Source organism: Ammodytes marinus (genome assembly GCF_949987685.1).
Source record: "Ammodytes marinus genome assembly, chromosome: 14".
Lineage (NCBI taxonomy): Eukaryota > Metazoa > Chordata > Actinopteri > Uranoscopiformes > Ammodytidae > Ammodytes > Ammodytes marinus.
In genome coordinates, this window is record NC_137218.1 from 16,867,861 (window position 1) to 16,881,138 (window position 13,278).

Sequence of the window (13,278 nt, forward strand, 5' to 3'; positions counted from 1 at the left end):
TGGTAGCAGCAGTGGTAGCAGGGCCCTCCTTCTGTCTCTGCATATAAATACCAAATACTCGCAGCCTGTCTATTCCAGGCATGGATGACGGTTGCATTCAGACATGGCACTGCGACATTACACTCTCGACTTCAGCCTCTCTACTCCAGGTAAGATGAGCGTGAGCCGCGGCTGAGTAATAGTCATTGCACTCAGGTTACAGCCACTGCATCAAGGCTGCATGCTAGCTAGCGGGCTAGTCTGCTAACATCAACCTGCTAGTCTGTCACTGCCCTTCAGAACAGTAATGCCGCATTGATTTCCGTGGGGCATGGCTGAACATGGCACGAATACATGTGAGTCTGACTATTTGAGACTTAAAGCTCAAAGTAAAGGACATAATTTTGATTTCATTGAAAAGGTTGTATGTAGTTATACGTTACACTTTTTTAAAACTTGTCTATTCAGTCAAATTGCTCTCGAGCGGCTCAATACCATGCTCAATACCCCTCTGGCTAACAATGCCAATAAAGTATGTTCAATCACTGTCGCACAGGAAGTAGCGCTTTTTCCGCCATTTTTGTAGTTTTGTGGGTTAAAACTCTTAATACAGTCAATGGTAAAGGCCAGTAGTGGGCTGATGCTGAGTGTGTTGACACCCAGTTTAATCCATTACAATGCATCAAATGTGTTTGTACTTTTACTTCTGTACTGTTACCGAAGCATTTGCATTATTTCATTGTTCCAACCCTTGCCTTCTCCCAGTTGACTCTGCTTCGACAGTTCCCGGTCTACTGTCCATATTTCATGAGCAGGAAATGACAGAGACTGTCCATGAGACGGATGGGCATGGGTATCTGGCTACTTTTGTTGGCAAGAATGGCCGGTAAGAACAAAAAAGTAGAGTACTGTTGTCACACAAAGTTTTGGGATGCATGTAAGACCTAGGACTGTTTTTATACTGACACTGTTGGAGTGATATTAAGAAAAAAAAACATGACAAAATTACAAAAAGGTTGGCTGTGACCACAAACTGATTCAGAAACCAGTTCTTCAGAGCTAAACTGGCTTTTCTGGTTTACGTAGTCAAGATGAGTTCAACCTCTACTTTTAGACATAGGAATTTTTTTTGTATGCGTGAATATTACGGACCCAGTTGTATGATTGTACAATGAGAACGTGGGAAAATCAGTGACAAGCACTTTGTTGAACATTTGTAGATTTAACAATCCTGAAAATATCAGCCGTTGAAGTTTATATTCCACAGAGTTTGACAATGGAAGAAAGCTACTGAAAACAGTTTAACGGCCCATTTGCTAGCTATATTCGGAAGTACCGCTAAATACACTGCTTCTGGGTAATTTGAAATGTATCATGAGGTATCCAGAGAGGTGGATTAGGCTACTGGAGTGGTGTTTCTAAAGTCTTTCCTATTCCAAGGAAACAACAAACCTTACAGCCACTTTTTGAGAGCAAGAGCTTGTTGAAAATATTGAATTTTGGGTGTGGTATAAATCTAATAAAATAAATTGTTCTACTCACTTTCTTTCTTTGTCCCCATCTCTTTTATCTTGTCTGTTTCATTTCTCAGGCTTGTCATTCTGCGTGTGCACTCCCATGGTTTGGTCACCATTGATCTGCAGTGTTATGAAGAGGATAACATTGCACAACTAGACAATGTAGGTGACTAAATAAAACAAAACACAATACTAATAATAATCAAGCAAAAATACACTGCAATTCCCACAATGCAGTACGTCATGTGATGTTGCTCGCTTCTTTAGCTTGTCAGGGGAATAAAATATCTTTTGTATTCATTTGTAAACCCCAGCATTTCCTGTGAAAAAAAAAAAAAGTATTGCAAGGACATAATGATAGTAACAACAGTGTTAACAGAACTTTTGGCCTCTTACATAGGTTTTGGATATGTGACAGACTCATGGGTAAGGGCCAGTGTCCTGCATCATTGCCTGTTGTCTATGTAGGGTCCAAACACAGCATTTCCCAATAGACCTGATCTGGCATTCTTCTTAAAAACACAACTGAGAACTGTAATTGCTGTGCAAGACCAGTAAATACACACAGAGCACAGTAAAATTATATGGCTGCTGAATTGTTCACTGCCTGTGTGTTTTGATGTTATTGTGTTGCAGCTGACTGTGTAGTCCAATAAAGTGTGTCAGTTTGCTGATGAAAAAGATTGTGCACTTAAGTGTTTGATATATTTCATACTCAATTGTTTCTCCACAGCTTTTAAATGCACTGGAAAAGAAGCTGAAAGTTCTCTTAAGTGGCAATATTACACGGGTTAAGAGGTGAGTATCTGGATTATTCTGAGTTTGCTCACGTTGTTGGAAAGAGATTGGCGTTTTTGGCTAAGTGTATGTGTTGCAGTGGTATTCATTCCTTAACTAATTGCATTCTTCACAATTCACCCAAAGGCTCCCAGCGCTCGTACGAGGAGCAAAAATTGACCGCTACTTGCCCACAGCAGATGACCGACTGATCGAGTATGACTTTGACCGGGTGGTGTACGAAGAAGATTCTGCATACCAAAACATAAAAATATTGCACTCACGGCAGTTTGGAAATATCCTAGTTCTCGATGAAGACGTTAGTAAGTGTATACGACACTACAGTGCACGGCATGATTTTTTTATTTTGAGACAAAACGGTCAGTTTGGCTCCATCAGTTGATGGTAAATAAATAATGTCTAACAAGTGAATTAACCTGACCTAAAAATTTGCAACGTATTAAATGAAAGTTCCATCACTGCATTTAATGGCAATTCTAGTGTATATTATTCATACGAACTGTAGTGTGTAAATTATTTATTTTACCTTGCAGACCTGGCAGATAGTGATTTTGCCTACACCAAAGCCATCATAGGTAGTGGAAAAGAGAACTATGCTGGAAAAGAGGTGCTGATACTAGGAGGAGGTGATGGAGGCATCCTTGCTGAGGTGGTCAAGCAAAAGCCAAAGATGATCACCATGTTGGAGATATCCTTTTATATGTTCTGCCCTATTGAATCTTTTAAAATCTTATTTTTGCCCCAAAACAAAAGTAGTTTTCTCTCTCTCTGCATGAGAATGATCGTTCCTTAACAAAGTGCGCACATTGACCAGAAGGTGATAGATGCGTGCAGAACGCACATGAGAGAAACTTGCGGCAATATCCTTGACAACCTGAAGGGAGACTGTTACCAAGTGAGTGCTTAATAGAAATTCATATGCTACTGCTGTAAAATCCAACATTAGTGACCCGGAATTACCAGTATCATGACACCGGTTGTCAAAAGTGTGTTAAAAGTGCTGTGAGGTTTCTCATTCATGATACTAGGAAGGAGTGAAGCCCCAAGATGGCTGTGTAACCAATACATGAAAATAAAAAAATCTGTTCATCTAGATATAATATTCTTGTATAGCGCAAATGTTTTATGAAGAACCATGCGCCAAAAACCATACCATAGGTGGAAAGAATTTAAACTAAAGCAGAACATTTTAAAATAACATCTTATACAGAGAATGCAATACAAACAGGGATTTTAAGTGGATTGTTCTTGTCTCTTGCATCACAGGTACTAGTTGAGGACTGTGTCCCCGTGCTGAAGAAGTATGTCCAGGAAGGAAGGACGTTTGATTACGTTATTAATGACCTCACTGCAGTCCCAATATCCACTGAGCCAGAAGAAGGTTTCTGTATTTGTTTATTGTTTTGTATGCATAAACATAAAAACACTCCCCGGCCATTTTATTGGGTACAACTTGCTAGTGCTGTGTTGAGCCTTTGACTGCTTCAGTTCTCTGTGACATAGATTAAGCAAGGTGCTTGAAACATTCCTGAGGGTGTTTGTTCCATGTTGACAGGACAGCATCCCAATAACTGCTTTTGGCTGTGCAGCAATCCTGTGAATCTACTGTTCCACCACACCCAAAACATGCTCCACTGGTTTGACTTTTAGTGACGGTGGAGGCTGTTTGACTCGAAACGTGTTCAAGAAAAAAGTTTGAGAGAATTTGACCTTTGTGACATTGCACATTATCCTGCTGGAAGTAGCCAGAGGTAGCCAGAGGGGTCGTGACCTGACAGCTGAACAGCTGAACAGCTGATACCTCAGGAACGGCATGATGAAAAAAACTTTGTGGTTTTGAAAAATGTTCAACTTGTTTTATACCTTGAAACCAGGGACCAGCCCATGCCTAATCAGAAGATGATGACATTTCTGGTCATAAAGGGAGTGACATGGTCAGCAACAATACTCCGGTACACTGCCCCCAGAAAGGCATTTTCGTCAAGAGAATTATTATTTTTTGACAATTCTCTGTAAACCGTAGAGATGGTCTTGCGTTAAAATTCCAGTAGATTACCAATTTCTTAAGTACTCAAACCATTCAGTCTGGCAATGACAACAACACAACCTTCAAAGTCACTTAAGTTATCTTTCTTTCCCACTTTGGTGCTTGGTTGATGTTCAGCCCATGTCTACATTCCTAAATGCATTTGAGTTGCTGCCATGTGATTAGCTTCTATGTGATTCACTGAGTACATATTAACAAGCAGTTGAACAGGTGTACCTAAGAAAGTGGCCTACGAGTGTATCACGAGCCTGGGGGCTTAAATAAGTGCACAACAGAGATTTGTTAATTATTTATTTATTTATTTTATTTATTATTCTTTCGGACAATTCCACACAATACACAATTATCTCTTTCACATCATACATCTTACTTTGTGTTGTCCGAAGGGTGACGGAAGAAGCCTAAGGCTTATCGGGTCCCGCCCCCATTTTCATCAGATTCAGATACACATTTACTGTTACAGAAAATAAAAGTAAAAAAGAAAGAAAACACACAATTTTGTTGTTGTTTTTTTTTTTGATGATTTTGCTATTTTTTTTTTCGTTAAGCAGCTGCAGTCCAATACACAGTCAATTTTCATTCTCATTATTCATTGACCTTGCACAACTGACATGCTTTCCATTTTCCCGATGAATTTTAATTACTCATCGTTATTCTCTCTTTCCACTGTAGCCATTTTTACGATGTCTCCTTTGATGTCCGCGATTCCAGCGATTTCTCCTTTGATAGCTGTGATGTCTCCTTTGATAGATGCAATACTGGATACAATTTTTGCTATCCCCTCCCGAACAGCAGTAATAGCCTGTTTTGTTCCATCCATATCTTTCGAAGCTGTACATCTTCCATCTCTCCCTTCCGCTTGTGCAACAATGAGTTTCTTCAGTTTGCGATACAGGACATACAAAGCAAATCCCAAAGCAAGCATCCCCACCGTTATGCCAGCAAAGATGTATACATCTTCAACATCCTCAATGTCCAATGCAGCCAGGCAAACCACTTTTCATTCTTCAACTTGTGTCTGAACCTGTCTAACTCCTTGTTTTAGACTCAACATGGGAGTTCCTGCGTCTCATCTTAGATCTGTCAATTAAAGTCCTGCATCCTGCTGGGAAATATTTCACACAGGTGAGTCTTGTACTTCTTGTCCTTTTTTACCAGTTTTTCCTAAAAAAACTAATGCAACGTTTCTGAGACGATATGCGATTGTTGTCGAGAAACTTTTTGCCAAAATCGGTGAATATCTCCTAAAAATCTGTGTGCGCTGGAAAAAAATCCATTGTTAATACACAGCCTAGGCTCTGTGAACGGGCATGTTGCTAGGTATGGTGGGCCCCCTTTGTTTATATACCCTTATTTTGCATACCAGTTTACAGAACCCAGGCTGTGTATTTACATCAGATTTCTTTTCAGCACACACACAATACGTAAAGGTAGCGGTCGGATCATGAGGAGATATTCACTGATTTTGACAAAGTGATTTTGATAACAAGCTTTCTCCCGAATCACTGACTCCACCTTTGAACCAGTATAATATCATCCAAGAAAAAGAATGTCAGTGTTATGTGTTGGGAGGGATGAGATTGTCCTTGGATCCAAAACTTTATGGCCAATTTTTAATTAAAAAGAAGTTTCAAATTGTCAAACAGTAATATTGTATTGCCACCTACAGTCAACTCCAATAGTATTGGAACGGTGAGGCCAATTCCTTTATTTTTGCTGTAGACTGGAAACATTTGGGTTTGACACCAAACGATGAATATGAGACAATAGATCAACATTTCAGCTTTCATTTCCTGGTATTAACATCTGGATCCGATACACAACTTAGACGATAGCATTTTTTGTAAAGGAACACCACATTTTTAGGCGAGCAGAAGTATTGGAACAGATAGACTTTAAATAAATTAAAGTGAATAAAACGTAATATGTTGTCGCAAATCCTTTGCTTGCAATAACTGCATCAAGCCTGTGACCCATTGACATCACCAAACTTCTTCTTTTGTGATGCTTTTCCAGGCTTTCAACGCAGCCTCATTCAGTTGCTGTTTGTGTTAGGGGGTTACTCTGTTAAGTGTCCTCTTTGGCAGGTAAAATGCATGCTCTATAGCAGTGGTGTCAAACATACGGCCCGCGGGCCGGATGCGGCCCGCGAGATGATTTAATCCGGCCCGCGACTTGTAGAGCACACATTTATGAGCATTTCAAAAAAAAAAGTAAGTCTCTAGCCCATTCCTGTGAGGAGATATGAATTTTTAAAGAAATAACCAAAATGCTCACTCCAGCCGCTAGGGGGCAGCCTAAATAAAAAAAAAGCACATTTTAGCAACGTGGGAAATGGTAAATAGCAATCTTGCTTCACCGCTATTAATGTTTCCTCCAGTGCTTTATGGCAAAGTAAAAACCAAAAAAATAAAAAATAAATAAAACAATTTTTATTTTTAGTGCTGAACAATTAATGTACTAGCAAGCGCGATGTGTCCGCGGCTCTGCACGTGCGAAACGAGCAGGAGCATGCTAGTGTAGGCCTACAAGATTTATTTCCTAATTTTCCATGCTGCTTTATTTTTATGTTTTAAATTGGGAAAAACGAATTCCAAAACAACCAATAACCTCTGTATTTAAAAATAAATCAAAACAGTAGAAGTTGCACTTTTATTAAATTTTATTTTGTACTGTCTGCATGTTTGCACAAAATGTGTCCCTGTACATATAGTAAACAAAATTGGACAACTGTAAGGTCAGTGCCTGTTGTATTTGTGTATTCAAATAAACAGTTGTTTATTTCATTAGTGCGTATTGGCATCTTTGAGCAAAATACCCCCCAAATTTTTGCTGCGGCGCTGCGCGCCGCACCTCCTATTCCCATGGCCAGCAGCAACCTTTACTAAGACATTTCCTGGGGGGTACAGAGATCCCTTGTGATCCGTGATAATGTAGGTTACAAATGTAGACTGAGTGATAAAGCATATTACTGAAAAACAAAGCTAGAGATTTGGAGTTGATGTACGTTATTTTGCCATTATTGTACTCGTCCGGCCCACTTGAGATCAGAGAGGCTGTATGTGGCCCTCGAACCAAAATGAGTTTGACACCCCTGCTCTATAGTCTAAGTCTGGAGATTGACTTGGCCAGTCTACAACCTTCCACTTCTTGCCCCTGATTAACTCCTTTGTTGTGTTTTGGGTCATTATCTTGCTGCATGATGGAGGATCTTCCAACCAGTTTGGTTGCATCTTTCCTTAAATTGTCAGACAAAATGTTTCTGTAGACTTAGAGTTCATTTTGCTGTTGCCATCATGTGTTACATCATCAATGAAGATTAATGAGCCCGTCCCAGAAGAAGCCATGCAAGCCCAAGCCATGACATTGCCTCCACCGTGTTTCACAGATGAGCTTGTATGTTTGGGATCATGAGCAGATTCTTTTTTTCTCTAAACTTTAGCCTTTCCATCACTTTGGTAAAGGTGCATCTTGACAACAACACAGTAACACATGATGGCAGCAGCAAAATTAACTTGGAAGTCTACAGGAACATTTTGTCTGCCAATTTAAAGAAAGATGCAACCAAACTGATTGGAAGATCCTTCATCATGCAGCAAGATAATGATCCAAAAAAACTGCAAAAACAACAAAGGAGTTCATCAGGGGCAAGAAGTGGAAAGTTTTAGACTGGCCATGTCAATCTACAGATTTAAACCTTTTAGAGCATGCACGTTACCTGCTAAAAAGGAGACCGAAGGGAGTAACCCCCCCCAAAACAAACAGCAACTGAATGAGGCTGCGGTGAAAGCCTGGAAAAGCATCACAAAAGAAGAATGCAAAAGTTTGGTGATGTCATTGGGTCACAGGCTTGATGTGGTTATTGCAAGCAAAGTATTTGCGACAAAATATTACGGTTTATTCACTTTAATTTCTTTAAAGTCTATCTGTTCCAATACTTCTGCTCGCCTAAAAATTTGGCGTTCCCTTTCAAAAAATGCTATCTTCTAAGTTGTGTATCGGATCCAGATGTGAATACCTGGAAATGAAAGCTGAAATGTTGAGCTATTGTCTCATATTCATCGTTTGGTGTCAAACCCAAATGTTTCCAGTCTACAGCAAAAATAAAGGAATTGGCCTCACCGTTCCAATACTATTGGAGGGGACTGTATGGGAAATAAGCAACATAGATGTTTTATTGTGGCTTAGCATTGGGATGTACACTTCACTTCTCTCATAACCCCTCCTGTGATGGTCAAAAACTATCTTTAGCTACAATATGCATTCTTCTTTTCTGCCACTGGTCACCAGGGAAACAGTGTGAATCTGACAGAGACACTGAGTCAGTATGAGGAGCAGCTGGGAACGCTCTCGTGTCCCGTGGACTTCTCCAAAGAGGTGGTGTGTGTGCCCTCCTACTTGGAGCTGTATCCTTTTGTCAGATTGAAGGGTTTTGATGTGTGAATGGTGTAATGTGATGATGTTTATATAAAACAAACGACAGTGAATAAATATACGTATAAAATAGTTTTTACATGATAGTATTTGACCGTCTGCTTTGGGCGTGTTCACACCAGCTGTGTTAAGTGCGGTTGAAACTAACCCTGGAGCGTTTAAGCCCCTTGGTGCAGATCATTAGGGTTGGTTTGAACACAGTCCGAGACTGGTGCGTATTAAACAACCAGACTCTGCGCCGCTTGAAGAGGTGGGCGCGTGACATTTCTTTACAATGTATGGTAAGTTTGAGTTTTGTCTTTGTGAATGTGAACAGAACCATCTGAAAAACCAAACAATGTAACTGCTCTCAACTGGTGCACACCAAAGAAGCGGACTATTGGGTGTGAACACGACCTTATGGTCTGGATCCAGTTTTGTTTAGGTTTGGCCCTTTATTTCTATTGGTAACTCATCTAGTTAAATAGTTTCATATTTGGTTTTGTTTAATCCTTCATTCTTCTGGATCAGATGGGTTTTCTACACCATATGGAAGAAGTAAACCTCCAGTTTTTCTCTGCGTGAAACCCCAGCGGCTGGAATGTAAATGCTACTCCTATTTCTGCTGTAGCCTAAAAGGTGTGTTCAGACTGATCGCGAGCAAAACAAAAGTTTGAATGAATGCATTGTTACAGGTATGTAATCTTTTAAAGGGGTTATTTCCTTCCAAGGTCAAATTAGCCACATTGTAAGTGTGAGCAGTTCAGATTTACACAGCGCTTTCCTCACACACACAAAGCAGTCTGTCTAATATTAATGAGCTACAGCTAACGTCTGTATTGTAATTGGCTGATTTTTGGTAATAAGCATGGACTGCAAACACTCCAGCGGTAACTTAAGTGTGAATTAAGATGAAAATGATCTTTGCATTCAGTCTGAGCACGTCTTTGGTGGCACAATAATCCCCTCTCAAATAACCCCAATCTTCCTGCTCTCTCTCTCCCTGTTTTAGTTTGTTTCACCATTGTTTGCTACAACTTATGAGTTGTATTTTGTTGGTGTTACTTTGCTTGGAATGTCCATTTGCATGTACTCTGATGGAACTGTTAGATGTTTAAACCGTGGTTTGATACACTGATGATGTGGTGTAACTCCTTACAACAGGCGTGTGTTATCTCATTTTCTTTAGGTTTACTCTGTACGCTTGAGTTTTGAGCTCAAATTGTGTGATAGGGCAATCTATAGGCTCAGCAAAGCTGAACTGAGGTGCTTTTAAGTTCTTAAGTTTCTGTTACTGCCTCTTATATGTGATTTGATTTTTTTTCAGGTTTTATCAAGGCAATGTGATCATGTCCAGTGGGACGGAAGTGTTGAAGTCCAAATGTGTTTTAAAAGGGAAACATTTCCATCACTTTAATGCCACCTCTGTGCTTGTGCTGTTTATATGTCATGTTTTATTAGCACCTTTGGTTTCTCCTGATATATTTTAAGTTTTTTAAGACTGTATTAGGTGCATGTAAAGGACAGTGAATGTAGCTTGCATATATAGTACACAGCACGTTTACACGTGACCGACCCTGTGGGACTGAGTTACATTTATTTATTCTATATAATTTCACCAAATGCTGTTCTGTCCCACTTGACATATTTTTTGTGATCATACAATTAAAGTGTTTTTGGCTAGGCTTTTTTTTTTTTTTTTTTTTCTCAAAATAAATGGAATTGATCATAATAATGAAGGTCACCCTTTGGATAAAGCCTATCTGTATGAATAGTGAGCAAAGAAACAATGTAGATGGATACAGCATGGTTGTGTGTGTTTCCTGGGACAATTATCTGCTGAACATGTAACTTTGGGGCGACTGTGGCTCAGGTGGTAGAGCGTGTCGGCCGATGATCAAAGGGTTGGAGGTTCGATCCCCGCCCTGCCACTTGTGTCATGGTTGTTGTGTCCTTGGGCAAGACACTTCACCCACCTTGCCTGGTGTGAATGTCGATAGTTAGTCTGCTATCGGTGTCTGAATGGTGTGTGAATGGTAACGTGGGAAAGGAAAAGAGGTCTCCCTTGCAAAAGAGTCTTCGGTCTCAATGGGATTTACCTGTATAAATAAAGGTAAAAAAAAACTAGATTCGAGTTGGTAATAAGCTATGAAGACAAACATGAATATGTGTTGATTGGTCAGGTTTTTTTTTTTTAGACTTGGTCCTGTGTGTATCTTGTTTAGAGGTTGCCATATCAAATAGAACAAATCTAATCGCATTGTCTCTGAGAATTTAGTTTTTTCCAAGCACTTCATCACATCTTTCAAAAATGATGTTGGCTGTTCGGTATCAAACATAAACAAAAGCAGTCTACATGATAACAATGTCATAAAACATTGTATGATATTGGTTATTTCACAGCTACAGTGCCTTGCAAAAGTATTCATACCCCTTGAAATGTTGGACATTTAGTCACGTTATAACCACACACGTACATTTATTTTATTGGGATTTTATGTGATAGACCAACACAAAGTGGCGCATAATTGTGAAGTGGAATGAAAATGAAACGTGGTTTTACATTTTTTTTTATAAATTAAAAACTGAAACGTGTGGTGTGCAAAAGTATTCAGCCCCCCAAGTCATTGCTTTGTAGAACCACCTATCCCTGCAATTACAGCTGTAAATCTATTTGGGGTATGTCTCTACCAGCTTTGCCCATCTACAGACTGACATTTTTGCCTATTCTTCTTTAAAAAATAGCTTGAGCTTCAGATTTAGCATCAGATTGGATGGAGAGCGTCTGTGAACACCAATTTGCAAGTCTTTCCAGAGATTCTCAATTGGATTGAGGTCTGGACTTTGACTGGGCCATTCTAACACATGACTATGCTTTGATTTAAACCATTCCATAGTAGATCTGGCTGTATGTTTAGGGTAGTTGTCCCTCTGGAAGGTGAACCGCCACCGCAGTCTCAACTCGGTGAGGATGGGGTTTATAGGGTGATGTGCAGTGTTAGTTTCCGCCACACATTGCGTTTTGCATTCAGGCCAAAAACTTCAAGCTTGGTCTCATCTGAATATGAGCATGGCTTGTGGCAAGGGGTTGGAGGAAGGTGCTCTGGTCAGATGAGACCAAAAAGGAAGTTGTTGGCCTTAACGCAAAGTGCAATGTGTGGCCGAAAACTCACACTGCACATCACCCTGAACACACCATCCCCACCGTGAAACATGGTGGTGCATTCGTTTTTTTATCATGCTGTGGGAATGCTTTTCTTCAGCAGGGACAGGGAAGCTGGTCAGAGTTGATAGGAAGATGGATGGAGCCAAATACAGGGCAGAAAAACCTGTTAGAGTCTGCAAAAGACTTGAGAGTGGGGTGGAAGGTCACCTTCCAGAAGGTTAAATACCCCAAACATACAGCCATATCTACAATGGAATGGTTTAGATCAAAGCATAGTCATGTGTTAGAATGGCCCAGTCAAGGTTAGGGCTGTGTCATAAAATCGATATATCGCAATACTTAGTTTTGCGATATCAGTATCGATTTTTATAACAAAAAATCTATATTTTTTTATGTATTTATTGTTTTGCTTTTCAATGCTTTATTGGCAGTGCAGAGATACAGATATGAAATGGGGCAGAGAGGGAATGAAATGCACAGAACAACCACGGGTCAGATTCAAACCCAGTACTCGAGATGAGGGGGGATGGCATCCCCCCTTGGAAATAAAGATTGCAAAATCATCCCCCTTCTAAAACGGCCATCCCCCCTACCCATCCCTTGTTATTGTATCAATGAATGTGGAAATATTTCCATTATTTCAACATTTAGCAACACCGGCGCATATGCTGCCGGTACTCCACTCTGCACTCGATTCCGGCGCTTGCCAGGGCAGGGGAAATGTATTTAATTTTTTTCAGCCAATTAAAAAAAAATGTGTATATAATATACCATTACCATTCCTAGCTTCTGATTGGATGGACACGGCGAAAGCCCGCCTCCAAAATCACCCATCGCATCACCACCTGCTTTCCTGTGGTCAACCGTCAATCACGTCCACAGAGCGCAGTCTCCCCTTTGCAAAGGCAGTTAGTAGGCTACTCGGCGACTTTTATCACACGTTAACTTGTTCTTTCGGATAGTAAATGCTGTGCGCAAAAGCTTATTCACTTCCTACTTCATCCAAACCGACTTACACAACTTTTTGCTTAGCGTGTCGCTTATTTAAGCCTGTAAACAAGCCTAGTGCTGCTTCCGCCTCCAACGATGCTGCTGCTGCAACATCGGGGTCACTGTCTCTTCCTCTCAGCAAGCGCTCCCCCGAGGACTTCCCTTCTATCGGCTCAGGCAGCCTACTGTAAATGTTTTCAGTTTGATGCAAGGGGCGAATTAAAAAAAGAAACTAAAGGGTGATGTTTATAAAAAAAAAAGGTTTTTATTCATGAAACATTTGGAAACAAAACAGAAAGAATGAAATCTCTCAGGGACTATCAAAGTCGATTGCATATTGCCTTCTACAGGTTTTATTTTACAAAAAT

The 13,278-nt window shown here is 40.1% G+C and overlaps 1 protein-coding gene across 2 annotated transcripts; it reads left to right on the plus strand.

The window, feature by feature from the left end:
* On the plus strand, window positions 1-11,112 carry sms (spermine synthase). 2 transcript variants are annotated; one of them, XM_080040627.1, is made up of 12 exons: window positions 1-149; window positions 745-865; window positions 1,571-1,658; window positions 2,230-2,294; window positions 2,421-2,596; window positions 2,828-2,982; window positions 3,100-3,189; window positions 3,561-3,675; window positions 5,387-5,466; window positions 8,632-8,747; window positions 9,286-9,357; window positions 10,082-11,112. In XM_080040627.1, exons 1-11 carry the CDS (start codon window positions 104-106, stop codon window positions 9,314-9,316), a joined length of 1,083 nt encoding a protein of 360 aa, XP_079896753.1. In that variant the 5' UTR covers window positions 1-103; the 3' UTR covers window positions 9,317-9,357; window positions 10,082-11,112. The 2 variants fall into 2 exon arrangements, with proteins under 2 accessions (XP_079896753.1, XP_079896752.1); XM_080040626.1 differs by having other exon boundaries at window positions 9,286-11,108.
* The last annotated feature ends 2,166 nt before the right edge of the window (window positions 11,113-13,278 follow it).